The sequence below is a fragment of the Mirounga angustirostris genome, unplaced genomic scaffold, assembly GCF_029215605.1.
Source record: "Mirounga angustirostris isolate CCGP_5_RB_7025 unplaced genomic scaffold, mMirAng1.0.hap1 SCAF_4, whole genome shotgun sequence".
Lineage (NCBI taxonomy): Eukaryota > Metazoa > Chordata > Mammalia > Carnivora > Phocidae > Mirounga > Mirounga angustirostris.
This window is the reverse complement of record NW_026991712.1, coordinates 174702241-174719779: the sequence shown is the minus strand read 5'-3', so window position 1 is coordinate 174719779 and position 17539 is coordinate 174702241. Positions and strand designations below refer to the sequence as shown.

Sequence of the window (17539 nt, the reverse complement as noted above, 5' to 3'; positions counted from 1 at the left end):
ATTGTGGCACCAGAGAAAGGGGAACATGAGAACTTTTTGCGGAAAAAAAAAAACTGTGTTCTAAAACCAACAAGAGGAACTTGGGGCCTAGTCATATTTCCGAGGAGGGCCAGGAGGCTCCGAGACCCAAACAGCTGTGTCAGGTAGAAGGAAGGCTGCCACCGTCCAAAACCCCTTTCTGAAGAATGGTTTTAAAAATGTGAGAAATGAGGGGGGAAAAAAAAGTGAGCCACGAAGCTTCTGAGCGTGCTACTCCCGTGAAGTTAAAACTCTGGGCCCGGAGGGCCTGGTTCAGAGTCAGCCTGGGGCGGTGCTAACATGTTCCCAGCACTGGCAGGTTTATAAAGTGCTTTCTCCTCGGCATGCATTTTCTCACACAGTTCCCCTTGGGAACTGCTATTCAGAGGAGTCCCAGAGGATGTGAAGCAAGCACTGACATTTCCCTCTTCCTGCCACCCTGGTCCTGGCCTGCCTCACTGGCTGCCTCCTCCTGAGGGCCCTCATGGCCCAGCACAGGGGGAGAGGGGTGACAGGCAAAGAGGCGGGGGGGGGCCCTCAGTTTACAAGGCACCCCTCTGCCTGGTGCCGGCTCTCGGAAGCCAGGGAGGACAGCCGGCAGGCCTGGGGAAGAAGGCACACCTCATGGTCTGCATCTGCATCTGCAGAAGGAGCGCCACCAGGGTGCGGGGAGTCAGGTGAAAGGGAGGGAAGAGGAAGGGAAGGGAGAAGATGAGAGGAGGAACAGAGGGAAGGAAAAAAGAGGAATAAAGGTAGCTAACACGTGAGTGCTTTCTATGTGCCTGGCGTCACGTTAATTCTGTTTTGTTGCTGGATGATGCCATTCTATCTTCACAACGTCCTAAAGAGTAGGCACCGGTATCAGCTCCAGAAGAAACACAGGAAGTGGGGGAGGAGGGGGAACAGTGAGAAAACCCATCTCTCTCCAGAACCCTCAGCCTCAGCCCCATGGCCACGCTGCCCCCAAGGAGCAGAAAGTCGAGCTGAGCCTCATTGTTTAGTGTCAAGCAAACAGATGGTGTTCACTGCAAAAGTGAATCAGAATTAAGTCCGAATTAAATTAGAAATTCAGTTCCAGGAAGAAATGGCAAACAGAATTTGAAAATGGGGTTTTTAACCTTTGTAATGTTCTCTGCTCAACTCATGCTGACTGGCTGAGGGCCTGCTGGTTTCTTGACAAGCCTCCTCTCTGAGGGCAGAAGGAATCCAGAGGCATCCCCCTGGGGCAGAAGTCCCCCCCAGAGGCCTTTCCAGGAGAAGTCATCCAATTCCTGGTGCAGTGGATGGGGCCATGCTGCGAGGCCCTTCTCTCTGAGCCCTGTGGTCCCGGCCCTGCCTCCTTCAGAGCATCCAGCAAGCTGAGGTCACAGCAAGGGGAGGACCCGAGTGCTTTCTCTTTCCTTTTGGAAACGAGAGCACGTTGATCACCAGAGACTGGTCTGCAGTGGCTTGGAGGGTGAGAGGATTAGTGGCAGGCAGCCCACTCTGTCTCAGGAGAGGTAACTTGGGAGTGGCCATTGGCCAAAGAGCAGAGCTGATGCTTGGGAGATGGAGCTGAGAATTACTGTAAACGCTCAGCTCACGGGTGGGCTTAATATCCTATTTATCATCATGTGAGGCAGACAGAGAATGAGACCGAAGGAAAAGGATGCCCTCAAAAGAGAGAGGTGGAGAGAGAGACAAAAGAGGAAAGACACAGACAAAGCCAAAGAAAGAGAGAGAGAGAGAGAGAGAAACAGTTGAGCTGTCCAACCTAGAGGTTCCCAGAGCTTCCACAGCCAAGGGAACAAAGCCCTAATGAGGGATAAATATTTGGTTACAGAAGTGAGTGCTTGGCTCACCTAGGCTTACAGCAAGAACGAGTTCTGCAGGCAAGGACGGGACATGGGACACGGCTGCCTGGGGCCCAGGAGACAAGCCAGCAGGAGAAGGGGTGGGGAGCGGGACAAAGCCTGGGGTTCAGAGGAAGCAGGGGGTCAGGAAGGGAGGCAGAGGTCCTTGCTGAGCCACCGCCGGGGCCCCCAGCGACCTGGGCTGCCTTGAGAGGCAAACAGGAGTCAGTCTGGCCAAGGGTTTGGCAGGGAGCCCACCCCCTGCAGCCCAAAAGCCTGGCCACCCGACGAGGGCTGGCAGGGTGACCAGGCTGCCTGCTTCAAGTCAGCCTCTCAGAGCAGACGGACCATGAGAGCCCAGCCCAGGGCAGCACCCAGCTACCACGAAGGGGTTAGGCTGGGGGAGTTTCTTCCAGCAAAGGTTTTATAACAGTGGACTTCCAGCTGAGGCCATTGGGGCCAGCCCAGAGCAAAACTATAATGTCTTCTTGTCCTCCCCACCTCCTCCCTGAGTCCTACCTGTCCCCCAGACCCCCAAGCCTGACTCTCTTCCAATGACCTGTAACAGCTTACACGAGTGCCCGCTATGGGGGAGGGACTCCTGCCATCGACACAGGAACCAAAGTCTAGTATTTAGAAGAAGCACTTTCCAGCTCTCTTCGTTTCCCAGAAGGAACACCCAGCTGCCCATGACATGGGAAAAGGGAGGTTAAAGGTCAGCCTTGACCTTTCAAGACCCCATGTGTGTGCGTGTGTGTGTGTCTGTGTGTGTCGCTGGGCCGCCTCTGGGCCTCAATTTCCCATCTTTAAAATGAGGAAGCTAGGGCACCTGGGTGGCTCAGTTGGTTAAGCGACTGCCTTCGGCTCAGGTCACGATCCTGGAGTCCCGGGATAGAGTCCCACATCGGGCTCCTGGCTCAGCGGGGAGCCTGCTTCTCCCTCTGACCCTCCTCCCTCTCGAGCTCTCTGTCTCTCATTCTCTCTCTCGCAAATAAATAAATAAATAAAATCTTTTTTAAAAATAAATAAATAAATAAAATGAGGAAGCTAGATAACCATCCCAGGTCTGACCATCTCAGATTCTAGAAGAACTAGAAAGCCAGGAGTATAAGGCTCAAACAGGTAGAATCCTGGTGAGCACAGAGGTCTTTTTAAAGTACTAAGTGGGCTTGTCCCTGAAATCACCCTTGAAGGACAGCCCTGTGTGTGGCATGGGGTGGGGGGATGAGAAAAATCACCACTAAGAATGAAATATCTCAGCTTTCCCTTCTCTTGAAGAAATTGATTTTTACAAGCAAAAGGATGAATTTCAAAGGCTTTGGTAGCAGTCATGGCCGCCTGCTCCCCAGCTTAGGCTGCGGGTATCACTTTAGCTGATTCCCTTTGAGCCACCAAAATGGTATGTGCTGGGGTGGGGGGTGAGGGACAGGCAGCCGGTCTGAGCAGAGCAGAGGCTCCCGAGAGCAAGGTGGTTATATTTAGGGCATCACTGAGACCTCCCGCCTGGTGAGTCATGGTAACAATCCCAACAGCAACCAAATCCATTTTCTGTGCACTATGCACAAGGCTTTCACTTACACAGCCTCATTTCAATCTTTGTAACAACTGTCGATTAATAATATTAACCCCAGGACTGGGGGGCTCAGTCAGGCAAGCGTCTGCCTTCGGCTCAGGACTGGGGGGCTCAGTCAGGCAAGCGTCTGCCTTCGGCTCAGGTCATGATCCTGGGGTCCTGGGATCGAGTCCCGCATCAGGCTCCTTGTTCAGCAGGGAATCTGCTTCTCCCTCTCCCTCTTCCGCTCCCCCTGCTTGTGCTCTCTCTCTCTCCGTCTCACAAATAAATAAATAAATAAAATCTTTAAAAAATATACTAAAAAACCAATGGGCTTCAAAATCATGAAAAATCAAGTAGCTTATTTTTATAGTTGCCCATCAAAGAGGGAGATCTGGGAGGAGGGGATGGGGGACATTTTAAAAATCTTAAATTTGAAGGAGCAGTTGTGTTTCCAGCATCAGCTCATAGGAAATTATCCAAAGGGCTAAGGGATGGTCACCTACAATGCTAGTTACTGGGCCTGTTGTCCAAACTTAGCATATTGAGTACATACACTATTATATACTCGTACCGTGAGGCACTAATTTTTTTTACGTTTATTTATGTATCTATGTATTTATTTATTTATTTAGGTAACCTCTACGCCCAACATGGTGCTCAAACTCACGACTCCAAGATCAGAAGTCACATGTTCTACTGACTGAGCCAGCCAGGCGCCCTGAGGCATTATAATTTTTAATGACAGCATGTTTTGGGAGTTTTTAAACAACAGGAAAAATGCTCATGAAGGGGCATTAAATGAAACAAGCACAGCACAACATCGTGTACTTAGAGTGAGCTCAATTATGTTTATAAATATACGTGTGCAAATGTGGAAAACCAGAAGGGGTTACCTCCAAGTGCTGGGATTACTGTTTCTTTTTAAATCTTTTTTTTTTTAGTATTTGACTTTTTTTTTTTTTTTTTTTTTTTTCAGAAATAAGCATGTAAAGTCTTTCTATTGGGAGGAAAAAACTCCAATGATTAAAAACAAAATTAGTAGAAAACTCAGCTTCATAAGTTGAGGTGAACAAGTTCTCAATTCAAGCATTGGCTCGTTCATACTTGCTTTGGAGAAGTCATGGTGGCTCAAGGGAAGCCGGATTGGGTACCCACAGAAATGCCCCAACTCCTTGGGGCAACCTTTTTGGCTTTGCCTGTATAAAAAGTAGGCAATGCACCCAGTTTGGCAGATCGGTGTAGGGACAGCAACACTGCACTCCAAAACACATGATAGTTCTGTAACCCCAGGAGTGTCCCCAACCTCTCTGAGACTCAGCTTCATCATCTGTAACATAGCCACGGGGCCCTGACCTCACAGGTCATAAAAACAACAATAATCCTAGCAGGCCCCATAAGAGGCGTTACATTTACTTTCTCTAAATCCCATTTTACAGACGAGGGAATTGTGCTTTCAGTGGTTAAGCACCCAAGACCATCGGCGGAGTCAGAATTCACACTGGGGACCCCAGCTTCGGAGACTGGGCTGCTTCCACTCTGCCAGGCAGCCCCGGAGGCAGATGAACACATTTTGTGACCTGAAAAAGGCTATCCCCATGTGGGCTACTGTTATGTTATGGTGATGACAACATGGCCTATTATTTTGTTGTGAATTCTGAAACACTTTTGTGCTGATATATTTAGAACCTTCTGTGCAAGATGACACCGAAAAGATTGCTGATTAGATTCTGTTTTGATTTGTGAAGGGAAAAGTGCCTGCCACAGAAATCTAATTTCCTGCTGGATTTAGCCTCTCAAGAAGGGTCCCAGGGAAGAGGTTCTAGACAGACTGTGCTGATCTCACTCTCAGATTTCTAGCTCTGAGACCTAAGGTGAGTTGTATCTCCATTCAGGCCCTGTTTCCTTATCTGTAAGCGGGAACAGTAATCCCTACAGCTCATAGGGGTGGTCCTGAAAGTTAAGTGGGAAGATATAGGTAAGGGTGCCATATCCCAGTGGGCAGACCACTTGGGAGTCGAGTTTGGATCTCCCTGGGCTACTTACCTAGCCTGGAGGAAGGACTCCATCAGTGCTGTTTTCCTTTACTGGTATTATTATTCAGCTTCTAAGAGGTATGCCTGAGTAGGACTGGGCCCGGCAGACTGCATTTCCAAGCACCCTAAGCTTGCTCTCTGGATGAACTGTGATTTGGTGTCAGTTCACTGGGTGGCCCCAACATGTTCCCCAATGCCTCCCTTGGTCAACCTGGCAGAAATTCTCCAGGACTGAGATGCCCTGCTCCTCTCCCCGGGCTGGTTTCTCAGGAGCTAGAGCAAGGGCCCCCCTGAGTGTCCCTGACACTTCTGACTCGCTCCCGCTCACCTGCCTGGGTCCAAACCCCACCACAGGGCTGAGGTCCTGTTCAACACTGTCCCAGCTCAGCCTTGCAGGGAGGAAAGAGCAGGAAGCAGCCATGCTCACTGCTCTGCCACAAGGTAGGAAGGTGGTGGGCATGTTTGAGTCCCACAGGGACAGACCCTGGGGAGAGGAGGAATTGGGTTTCAGGAGTAGGCTGCAAGGGGGCAGGGAAAGAGGGGGCAGAAGATGGGTTCCTCCCTGCAGAAAATTCAGGTATTGGGGGAAAGGGGAAGAAGGGGGCCATGCCTACCAGATAGGGTGACCAAGCAGCCTGGTTTGCCCAGCACTGAGAGGTTTCCAGGGACACAGGGCTTTCCACAGTAAAACTGGGACAGTTTTAAACTCTGCCATTACTGGACTGTGTGACCCTGGGCAAGTCCCTCAGCACCCAGGGACTGCCTTTCCTGTGGAAGGTAACTGGTCCAGTTCAGTTCTACAGGGTGCTTCAACTCTGCCAAGGGGCTGTAGTTCCACTGGCAGGTGGCAGGAGGACTGGGGGACAGTCAGAGCTGGGGAGGGGACCCGGGTGGGAGGAGCCCAGTGCCGTGGAGGCACTTCTGCCCCGGAAAGGCATCTTCCCTCACGGAGCCCAGAGCTGCCCTGAGCTGTGCCAGCCTGGCACGGCCCCCTCTCGGGCTGGCAGGGGGGGGGCGGGGGGGAGCAGCGCGCATGCCCGGCTGCCCGGGGGCTCGCAGCCGGCCAGGGCTCCTACCTGCAGGCCGTTTGGGTACACTTCACCCTCAGACAGCGAGTCCACCAGGTCCTCCTCGTCCAGCGTGGCCCGCTTGTAGGTCGACATCTGCAAAGCCAAGTGGAGCACGGACTCCCTCAGCGCCTCCATGGCTCTCAGGCGAATGGGGAGAATGGGGAAGCGGCCCCGGCGCCGCTGCGCGCCCCGCCCCGCCCGGGACACCGAGACCGGCCCACGGACCGGCCCGCGGCAGGGGAGGGGGGGTCCCGCCTTCCTCCGCCCCCTCCCCTCCCCCCCCCCGCCATCCCGCTTATGCAACGCGACGCCTCACCCCCAGCGCCCGCAGCGCGGCGGCCACCAGCTCCGCATGCTGCGCCCCGCGACGCCTGGTCCCCACCGCCACCGCGTACCGCCGCGCGACAGGCTGGCCGGGAAGGGCCGGACAACGCGCCACCTTCGCGGGCGGGGCCTGACCGGCGCGCGGTTGCCGGTTCCCTCCATGGCCCCACGGGGGCGACCCGACCCGGGGTAGGTGGAGGTCCCCACGGCCAGCCCCTAGCCGGAGGGAGGGGGCCTCGCAGCAGCACCTCCTCCTGGGAAGCCCCACGTCTCCCTTCAGTTAGGGGGTTGGCAGATAGCAGGAGTCGAGGATTAGGAAGATGCCCCTAATTTGGACCACAACTGTCAAGAGAAAGGTTCCACCCACCAGTGGCCCTTAGGTGCCTCAAGTAAGCCTCCCCATCAGAGCTAGAAAGATTGGGGGGGGGGGGAGGTGGAATAAAAAAGGCAGGTGTCTCCCCTCGCATTTCCCCCTTCCTCTAGCTCAGGGATTTTAAGCCAGAGAATTTCAGAAAATTCCAGAGGCTTAGGGCTAGTCAAGAACCAGGAAGGTGATCCATCCCTCCACCTTCAGTCTCAGGAGGCAAGAGTCTCAAGCAAGTGCTCAGGTAGGAACTCTAGGTACCCAGCACTCTGCCTCCCACCTTGGAGAAGTCTAACCCAGAAGTTTCCCGAAGGACCCTCCACTTCCAGTGAGACCTGGAATCCCCCTCATTTATACATTTTTCAGTTTCCCACAGTGCACGTCTGTTCATTCCCATATTTGGTTCCCACGGCCACACACATGTGTGCAGGAACTGGCTCAGAGGGGTGGGGTGACTGCCTGGGGTCACAGTGACAGCTCCTGGAGGCCTCCTGCTTCTACTCTGGCCCTCTCAGCCCTTTACCAGTCTGCCCACGGCCCCTGCCTACCCTCATCTTGTGCTGCTCCCCACCTCGCTCACTCAGGCCCCAACTTCTTTGGCCTTCACTCAGTTCCTCAGATTCTCAAGTTTCTCCCCTCCCTCAAGATCTTTACAGCTGCTATCCCCTCTATCTGGAACATTCTTTCCTCATCTCTACTCCTCCCATGGCCAGTTCTGGCTTCAGACCTCAGCTTAAATCATCACCTCCTCCACTGTCCTGACCACTCTAAGGAGCCCCTCAAATACTGTTACACACCCCATTTTTCCCCTTTATGGTATTTACTGCAGTCTGTTGTTATTCTTTTATTTTACCTTGATCCCACCCCTCCCAACCCGCAAGCATTATGAACTTTATCAGAGCTAGGACCTTGTCTGGCACAGAGAATCCCCATCACCTCGCATACTATCGGTGCTCAATAGTTCAAATCAATGGTGGAACAAGAGGAGGGGACGTGAAAATTACTCTGGGGCAGTGCCCTTAAGTCCTTGACAATCTAATTTTGCAATGTCCAAGGACAAAGGAAACATATCGAACAGGCACAGGACTGGGGGAGGTGGGGTACTTGGGGAGAATTTTAATTCTGGAGACTCCTGCCTCACTCCCAGCGGGTAGGGGACTTCCCATTACCCACTGGAGACAGAGGGACAGAAGGCTTCTTCACTTCACGCTGAGTTACGGCTGGACTTTTTCTGAAACCAGGACACTTGCTTATACTAACAGGTGTCAACCGCCCGAGGAAAAGACCCTTGAAAAAGAAGTTCAATTCACCACACAGCTTCCCAGCCTGCACAGCAGCTATTGTTTCAGAGACACCTAGGGGTATGAGGCATTTGTCAGTTCTATCACATCCATCCTCCCATTTAAGCCTCTCGCCCTTCCCTCTGAGTATTATTGGCCCCTTTTACAGAGCCTGAAACTGAGGCTCAGGCAGGTCACTTGCCTGGGTACAGAGGCAGTGGCTCTTCCTCCTTCTATCTCATTTCAGAGATCACCCCTTCTACGAAGCTCTCCTCACCACCCTCCAGACAAGGAGGCTTCTTGTCCCCGGCTCAGTGTCCCCTCCCACCCAGGCCCCCACCCCATGCTTCCTTCTGTTGAAGCGCATAGCACTCTAAATGGGAGGACCCTGAAGGCAGGGGCCAGGGCTCCTCAGGCCCTGTCTCCCACAGGGCCAAGTCTGCAGCTGGAGCCTCCATGCGTGTTGGAGCAAAGGCGGGAGGCAAGGGAGGGAGGCTGGAAGCCCATCCCGGGGGCCAAGGCCAGGCCACCGGGGCCGTCCGTCCCACTGCAGCCTGTTTATGGATAGACGATGAAGGAAGCTCACATACCTCCCAAGCAGAAATCCGCTCAGACGGAGAGCTGTTTATTTTTCAGGGCACAAAAGACGAGGTGGCCCTCCTAAAGCGCCTGCCTCGGGCTCTGCAGTGAACGGAACCCACCTGAGTCGCGGAAGCGGCTTGGCTGGCTCGGTGAGGAGCGCAGAGGCCCCAGTCTGTGAGTGAGTGCCACCCCAACAGCGATGGCGGCCCTCTATCTGCACCCACCCAGAGCTGGAAGGGGCCTTCCATTCCCTGTCTTGTTGGGTCCCCATACCCACCTGGGGCCTCAGCCTCATCACTTCCATGTTACAGGAGAAGTGGGAGGGAGGTGTTGGGCAGGCAGGAAACCTGCTCTGTGCTGCCTGACAAAATGTAGCTCTCCTGATCCCAAGACGTTCTGCCGGGCTCCCGATGAGAAGACTGAGGATGAGGGAGGAGGCAGGACTCGACAGCGCCCCTCCCTCCTCACCCAGGTCACCTGGCTGGAGAGTGAGTGGCCCAGGAGGTGAATGCTTGCCCGCCTGAACCCATGCTGCTCCCTCCGAGTACCCCAGCCACATGGCTAGGAAGGGGTACTAGGATTAGGGGTACGAGGATTAGGAAGATGCCCCTAATTTGGACCAAATTAATTTGGAAGTGGCAGAGCTGGGCCCCGAACCGGGGTCCCGCACTCTTAGTCCTGTGCTCTTTGGGGAAGGGGGAGCTGCTTCTTCAGGCGGGGCCCTCACGGAGTCCAGGCACCAAGCTGGCTGGGCAGCCCACGCTCGTTCCCATCGCCTTGTCTGCAGTGCGGGCTTCAGGGAAAGGAGAACACAGCTGCTTTGTGGGGAGTCTGCCCTGATCTGCTTGTTCCTCCCCTGGACCCCTCAGAGGCTGATGCTCACGCGAAGGTAGAGACCGAGCTCGGAAAAGTGGGAACCACAGCTCGGCCCCCGCCCCAGGCTCCCACTGCACAGAGAAGGAAGTATGAACCAGAGGGCCTGTGACGGTGCCCCGCTCTGGAAACCCCACCCTGTGGAAATCAACAGCCTGGGGTGAACAGAAATGAGAAATATTAGAAACGTTCACATGTTTCTGACAACAAAGGCTCTGGCCCAGACACCCGGTGTGATCCTATTTGCGGCGACTGGCGTTAATCACTCAGATGGTTCTCGCCATCGGTTTGCCCAAGGCGGGGGTTCTTCAAGGAACCTTGGAGTGTGTCAGGCAAGAAGAGCAGTCCTGAGTGAAGTTCACAGGCCTGCGACTCCTTGGCTACACCCTCCAAACTGTTTTCACGTTCTTTCTGAGCCTCTGCTCTGTCAGTTCCTGCCTTAGGGGCTCGTGGTTGGCTGGGACCCGTGAAGTTCTTATAGGTCATCTCACACGCACTCACGTTATGTGTCAGTCCGATACTGTTATTCAATAGGCACAACAACAGAGTGGGTAGAAGCTCTAGATCCGAGCCTCAGTTCAGATGTCCACGGGGCCACTTCCCAGCTGTGTGACCTTGCGCAAGTGAGGTCTGCATCATCCCTGTGCCTCAGCTGTCTCATCTGGAAAATGGGGATGATAATCACTGTACCACCCTCACAGGACTGTTGTCATCCTTTTTTTTTTTTTTTTTAAAGATTTTATTTATTTATTTGACAGAGAGAGACACAGCGAGAGAGGGAACACAAGCAGGGGGAGTGGGAGAGGGAGAAGCAGGCTTCCCACCGAGCAGGGAGCCCGATGCGGGGCTTGATCCCAGGACCCTGGGATCATGACCTGAGCCGAAGGCAGACACTTAACGACTGAGCCACCCAGGCGACCCAGGACTGTTGTCATCCTTAAGGGAGTTAATACAGAAGAAGTGCTTAGAGCAGTGCTCGACACACAGCATGTGCTCACCAGGTGTTAGCTGTTCTTCTTCATTCCATCATTACTTATACACTGCAAGGCTCAAAAACCTTCCATCGATCCCCACCACCGAAAGAACTCTGAACTCCTCCCTCTCCAGGTCCATCCTCCATATGCCCCTCAGGTGTGTGGTCATCACCCCGACTCTTACCCAGCCCCGCAGGGTCGACCACTCAATGGGAGTCCATGGGGTCCTTGATGCACGTCAGGCCTTGGTCCCCACCCCTGAGGGACCAGCGGCTGATACCCTGTCTCCCAAGACTGGACCCCTCCTCACTACTGCTCTCCATCTCTGGCCTACCTCCTCCTCCATGAAGCCCTTCCTACTTCCTTCCCCGGCACCTGCATTATGTGCAGGCCTTGTCTGGGCATCTCCACGCCTGGGATGGAGAGGACCTGGGGGGTGGGCAACAATCTTCTTACTACTTTCCAGGCCTAGCACCCAGCACACAACCTGGTATATAGATAACTAGTTAACTTGTATCCCGGGTTTTTACAAGGGCATTAGTATCTGTGACTTCAACAAAGAAGAAATAGTAGAGCTTAGTTGCTTGATGACAATCATGTAAAATCAAATAGAACAATTTCAGGCAAGGGACAAGATAGTAAAAGTATGGCTGTCACTCCTAAAGGCGATACCATGTGACATTATTATTACTATTATGTCATCTATTACATTGCTTGGTCTTTTAGAGGAGAAATTTCCATTTGATTAATTTCGTTTTAGATTTACCACAACGTTCCTATTTTGATACCAGGAATCCTAGGAATTGGCCCAGATCCCTTTTTCCTTTGGCTGCCAGGAAACTGACAGCCAAATCAGACACTCATTTATGGACACTTTCCTGGTCTTTATGTTCAGCCTTTTCCTTGTCCACATTTTTTAGTCTGTTTTCTCTGATCCTGATTTTCCATTTCGATTGCATATTATCTTATTGAATGAGTTTTGGTCATAACCCATCATGAATCCTTTGCCGAATAAAGTAAATTAGAAGAAACCTGTAGCAGGAACGCCCCTTCCCTCATCCACTCTCCGGGGAATGCAATGTCAAGGTACTTATTCAGCAGTGGGGGTGAGGCAGTCAAGACGGACCTGGGCCCAACCCTAGGATCCTGGGCCCATGTCATTTCCCCTCTGGGACCTAATTTTCCTCATCTGGAGAAAGGGTTGTTATAGACTATCTGGTAGACAGCACTGCATCCCAGTGCTTCATACCTGCTTTTCTTTATTTTCCTCCACCACCTTTCCCATTTACTTCTGCTCTCATCCATATATTTTTTATTTTTTTAATTTTTTATTTAAGTAGGCTCCATGCCCAGCATGGAGCCCAACGTGGGCCTTGAACTCATGACCCTGAGATCAAGACCTGAGCTGAGATCAAGAGTCGGACGCTTAACCGACCGAGCCACCCAGGCGCCCCTACCCTTGCCCATATACCTGATCTTGGCCTTTGTTCAGCCAACACTGGCCTGATTCTAGCCGTGCCGCGTTGCTCAGGACAAAAATAACAGACTCCCTGCTGACCAAGGTCAACATCAACAGCGATAAGTCCAGGGAGAGTAGATACTCTTGATAATGTGACAAAAGTGATACTTTACCTCTCTGGCCTTCCTTCTCAACACACGTTCCCCCAGCCTAATAAGGAGGAAAATGGTAGACAAATCCTGATGAAGAAGCATTCTACAAAATACCCGACAGTCCTCCTCAAAGCTGTCAAGGTCATCAAACAAGCCAAGTCTGAGAAACTGTCACAGCCACGAGGAATTAAGGAGACAGGACTCTAAATGTAATGGGGTGTCCTAGATGGGATCCCAGAACAGAAAAGGGACATTAGGTAAAGGTGAAAGAAATCTGAATAAAATATAGACTTCAGTTAGTAATAATGTATCAGTATCAGCTCATTGATTTTGACAAATGTCCCATCTAAGATGTTAATAACAGGGGAAGCCAGGTGTGTGCTGTAAGGGAATTCTCTGAACTATCTTCTCAATAATGCTATAAATCTAAACTGTTCTACAATAAAATGTTTTTTAAAAAACCACAACTGCTGCCCCCTAAAACATAAACAGTGTCATTCAGTGTCGTCGACATGGACACAAGCCCAGCACTACCCAGTTCTCAAGGCTCTATCTTTTTTTTAAAAGAATTTATTTATTTATTTGAGAGAAAGTGAGTAAGAGAGAGAGAGCACAAGAGGGGAGCGGCAGAGGGAGAAGCAGACTCCCCGCTGAGCAAGGAGCCCGATGCGGGACTTGATCCCAGGACTATGGGATCAATACCTGAGCCTAAGGCAGATGCTTAACCAACTGAGCCACCCCGGCACCTCTACATTATCAATTATCTTCTTTGTGTCTCATAAGCACGCTGTGGAATAAGCCCTGGGACCCCCATTTTATAGATGTAGAGACTGAGGCCAGAGAAAGGAAGCAGCTTGCCATTTGGCAGCAGAACTGGGGCTCGAACCCAGATCTTCCTGACCCCCTCAGGGCCTCTTCCTCTTTTCTTGGGCCACCTCCTTGAGGCCTGGCTCCCATCCCTTGCCAGCCCATGAATCAATCACCCTGGTCTGGACCAGAGAGTCCCAGGCAGAGCTCCCTTAATGTGCTGGCAGAGGAGACATGCCCACACATGCAGGGAGCTGGAAAACACTCCCCTACTTGGCCCGCTGTTGACTCACCTGCCTGGGGGCCCTGGGAGGCATTGAGAGCCTTACCTAGTGCTGCCAACCAACTGCCTCAGTGCTGCTGAGGAGGGCAGCCCACACCCAAGCCCCAAACCTGGCTAGCAACCTCCTCCCTACTCCCTGACCCGGGCCACACATTAAACTGCTGACCACGCCTCTCTCCACCCCCCACCATGTGACAGCCTCTGTCACCTCTGCCCCTCAGGGGGGGTGTCCTAGGTTCTGCCCCTCCCCTCCTCCTCCTGGAAGCCTCCGGGTTTGGCCCCCTGACCCACTTGATCTCCGATTATCACCACCCCCACCCCAGTCCCTCATCTCCCAGCTGGCTCCAAGCAGAACTTTCTAAACTAACTGATATGGGGGCGCCTGGGTGGCTCAGTTGGTTAAGCGACTGCCTTCGGCTCAGGTCATGATCCTGAAGTCCCGGGATCGAGTCCCACATCGGGCTCCCTGCTCAGCGGGGAGTCTGCTTCTCCCTCTGACCCTCCTCCCTCTCATGCTCTCTGTCTCTCATTCTCTCTCTCGTAAATAAATAAAATCTTTAAAAAAAAAAAAAAAATTAAACTAACTGATATGGTCCAGTCACTCTCCTCCTTCACACACTAGCTCCGTGGAACTGGCAGAAAAAAGCAGGAGCCTTGGCCCGGCTTCCAACCTCCCCTCCCTGCTGGGGTCTGGCTCCTGGCTCCTCTTGAGCTTCTCACTCACCAGTCCTCCCTCACATGCTCAAACCGCAGTCAAATATGTACCGTTGGTCCCCCAGCTACACCATGCTCGCTGCTGCCGGGCCTCTGCATATCCACTGCCCTCTGCCCAGGAGGCCTCTCCTCGCCTCCTTCCCCTGGCTAACTCTTCAGCTCAGATGCATCTTCCTCCAGGCAGCCTTCTCGGACTTCACTGTGACCTTTCCTCCCCAGTAGCATCCTGCATGACCTTCTAGCATCTCATCCCAACAGAGTGACTGGCAGCCAAGTGCAGCCGTGGGACCCTGACAAAGTCATCCCACTTCCTGTCTGAGCTTTGGTTTTCCTGTCTAGCAAGTGGAGATGATAATGGTACTTACTCCATAGGGTCTTTACACAATCAAATAAAATAAGACACATAAAGCCCAGTCCAGTGCTTGCAGAGAAGCAGTGCCCAGGAAACGTTAGCGTGGGTGGCAGTGGGTACAGAAAACATGGGATCCCATCTTACTGGGAACGACAGAAGATGGGAAAGGAAGGAACAATTAGGAGGACCTAGAACACGCCAGGCGCTGGGCCTGGCACTTGTCGGCACACAGTACCTCCTTGCCTCTTCCCCGCTGCATAGTACAAAACAACTGTAACACAGGAGGGTTAGTAACACGCCCAGAGTCATACACCTGGTAGGTCACAAAGCCCAGATGGCAGCCCAGGTGTACCAATGCCCAAAGCTTGTGGTTTTGCCATGACAACAAATAAGATGGCAGCCCCAGTCTGGTCCATCCTTCCCACTTTAGGCATCCCCTCCTGGCTGGGTTAAAGGGCCAACTTACTCTGTCTTCTCTAAGCACCAAGTTCAAAACAGACCAGAAAGCTGTAGCTGGCCCTATGGTTGCAGGATGACCCGTCTGCGTTAAGTCCCAAGCTGAGGACACCACGTGTGCCTGAACAATTTGCTGATCTAATCACATAAAACTTAGGACAAAGTTAATCTGCCTCACTTGATATTTATGATGGTCATGCCTGAACTACCCCATAATTAGGCTCAGCCAGGAAGCAGCTTGTGGAAATGGCTGTAATTAGTATTTGTGTTACGTAGATGGGTAGTGAGGGCCAGGAAGAGGGAGGAGGAAGCAGGTGAGGCACAAAGCTTTGGGGACTCCTTGGATCCATGAACTGAGGGTGGCTGGGGCCCTCACAGTTTGTGCCAGACCCCATGCCAGTCAACTCATGTGGATGATCCTGTTTAACTTTCATGATGACTCTGTGATGTGGGCCCTATTCTCACTTTTCTAAAGTGAGGAGACAGATTCAGAGAGGTCCATTCACTTGTCCAAGGTCACACAGCCAGTGAAGAACAGAGCTGGGATTCACACGGCGTTGCTCGTTTCCCCATCTGGCCCCAGTGATGTCGTGGACAGCAGGCTTGGGCTTGGGCTGGGAGGCAGGAGATCTACATTTTGGCTCCAGGTCCCATGCTGCCTTCCGCTGGGCCTTAGGGCAAGTGACTTCCCCTCTCCAGAACATAAACAGAAGGTGTGCCTGTCAGGCTGGGAGTGGCTGAAAGTGTGGACTTGGGAGCTGGGTTCCCTGGATTCTAATCTTGGGGAAAACCACTCCATCTGAGCCTCAGCGCCCTCGTCTGTACAATGGAGACAGTGGGGTGGCCCTAACAGGGGTGGGAGGGTTAAACAAGTTAAAAAACTTAGAACACTGCCTGAATGTTATTTTCATTTATGGGGGAAGTACGGGCTTTGACGGCAGTTTTTCCATCTGTAAAATGGGGAGGTAGTTGCTGGATTCAAATGGTGGTTCACAAGCACATATATTTTTAGTCCTACAGAGCCCTTTATATTACAAAGTTAACATGGCAACCCAAAATACAAAAGAGATCTAAGTGGAGCTGCCACTTAGGCATTCAATGACCCCATATCCTGACCCCAAACTGGCTTCCTCAAGGGTTCCAAGGAATGGAGTTTGAAAATCACTCCTTTACATTGCTTCCCGCAAACTGATGGCCCTAAAGCGAGGTGGATACTGGGAGTGGGAGCCTGGGGCCGGGATGGTGCTTGCCCCACGGGGAGTTCACGAGGGCCTGCTGGCTGCCGCCATTCAAGCTGGACAACGGCCTCCCCAAGAAGTGGCTGAGGAGCCAGGGGAAGAGCACGGGACCCACATTCCAGCCTAGCCACGAGGCCTCGAGCAGGTTACGGCACCTGTCTGCCTCACGATAACACACCGAATGGTAACACTGTTCTCATCTGGTGACATCAGGACAAAACTGAATCACAGGGCATATAAAGCCTTGGTAAGCGTGAAAGCCTGTCCCAAATTAATGTTTTTTGCTTATTTCTAGCAGATTATTTTCTCTTCCTAAGAGCAAAGAGTGTGGAGCCAGACTACATGGGCTCAAGTCTCAAGTCCACCACATACTGGCTGAGTCCCCAGCGTTCAGTTACGGAGCCTGCCGCCTCCTGTGTAAGAGGACAACATAAAGGGCTCGGCGTAGTGCCTGGTACACAGCAAGCGCTCAATAAGTGCTGGGGTTTGGGGCAACAATAACTAAAGGCAAACTTGCTCCCTAGGGCCCTCATCCAGTGTAGACAGACACAGCTGAAGCGGGGTGAGTGACTCCTGATCCTCTAAAGCATGCGACTTCAGACACAGTAGTTGGGATTTTTTGGTGCTGTGCTCAAGTACGGATCAAGCTAGATGGGGATCTGTCTGTCCTTTGACTTTAAAAATCCAAGTCAATTCAATAGCTGTTTCCTGGAGGTTCTGTGGTGCCTGTTTGCCGAGCACCCATCCCCTGCCAGGCCCTCACCACAACCCTGCCGGGTAAGCAGCACTCTCCCCATTTGGCAGATGAGCAAACTGAGACTCACAGAGGCGCCGTGACCATCCCAAGGCCAGGCTGTCCCTTCACAGTACACAGGATGTGCAGCCAGGCCCAGAGGGCTCCCCTGGTGTGAAGGTTGCCAGAAGGCTTGTGAGGGCCTAGGGTACCAGCCCACGTTACTTGGGTCTTTTGGTGGGAGGTGGCATCCTTGGAGTGAGGAGACCCAACCAGCATCATGGCTTACTCAGGAAACAACCTTAACCCTAGGGGAACCAGCAGCCTGAGAGGCTGGGCTCTCCAAAGCCCAGCCCCATGTCACCTCCGCCGAGAGGTCCTCCTTAACCTCATCCCTCCTCTGGCCGACGCCCACAGTCCTTCGCTGCGCACCAGAATGA

At 52.6% G+C, this 17539-nt stretch overlaps 1 protein-coding gene across 3 annotated transcripts in view; it reads right to left on the bottom strand.

The window, feature by feature from the left end:
* ECE1 (endothelin converting enzyme 1) overlaps positions 1 to 17539 on the bottom strand; it is a 113236-nt gene that overhangs the window by 51235 nt on the left and 44462 nt on the right. The window contains exons 1-2 of one of the 3 annotated variants that reach the window (XM_045898519.3): positions 6825 to 6959; positions 6515 to 6601 (exon numbers count right to left, since the gene is read on the bottom strand). In XM_045898519.3, coding sequence (XP_045754475.1) covers positions 6515 to 6601 — 87 coding nt within the window. In that variant the 5' untranslated portion in view covers positions 6825 to 6959. Of the gene's footprint in view, positions 1 to 6514; positions 6659 to 6824; positions 6960 to 17539 lie in introns of those variants that run through there. The other 2 variants (XM_045898518.3, XM_045898516.3) reach the window with 2 other exon arrangements.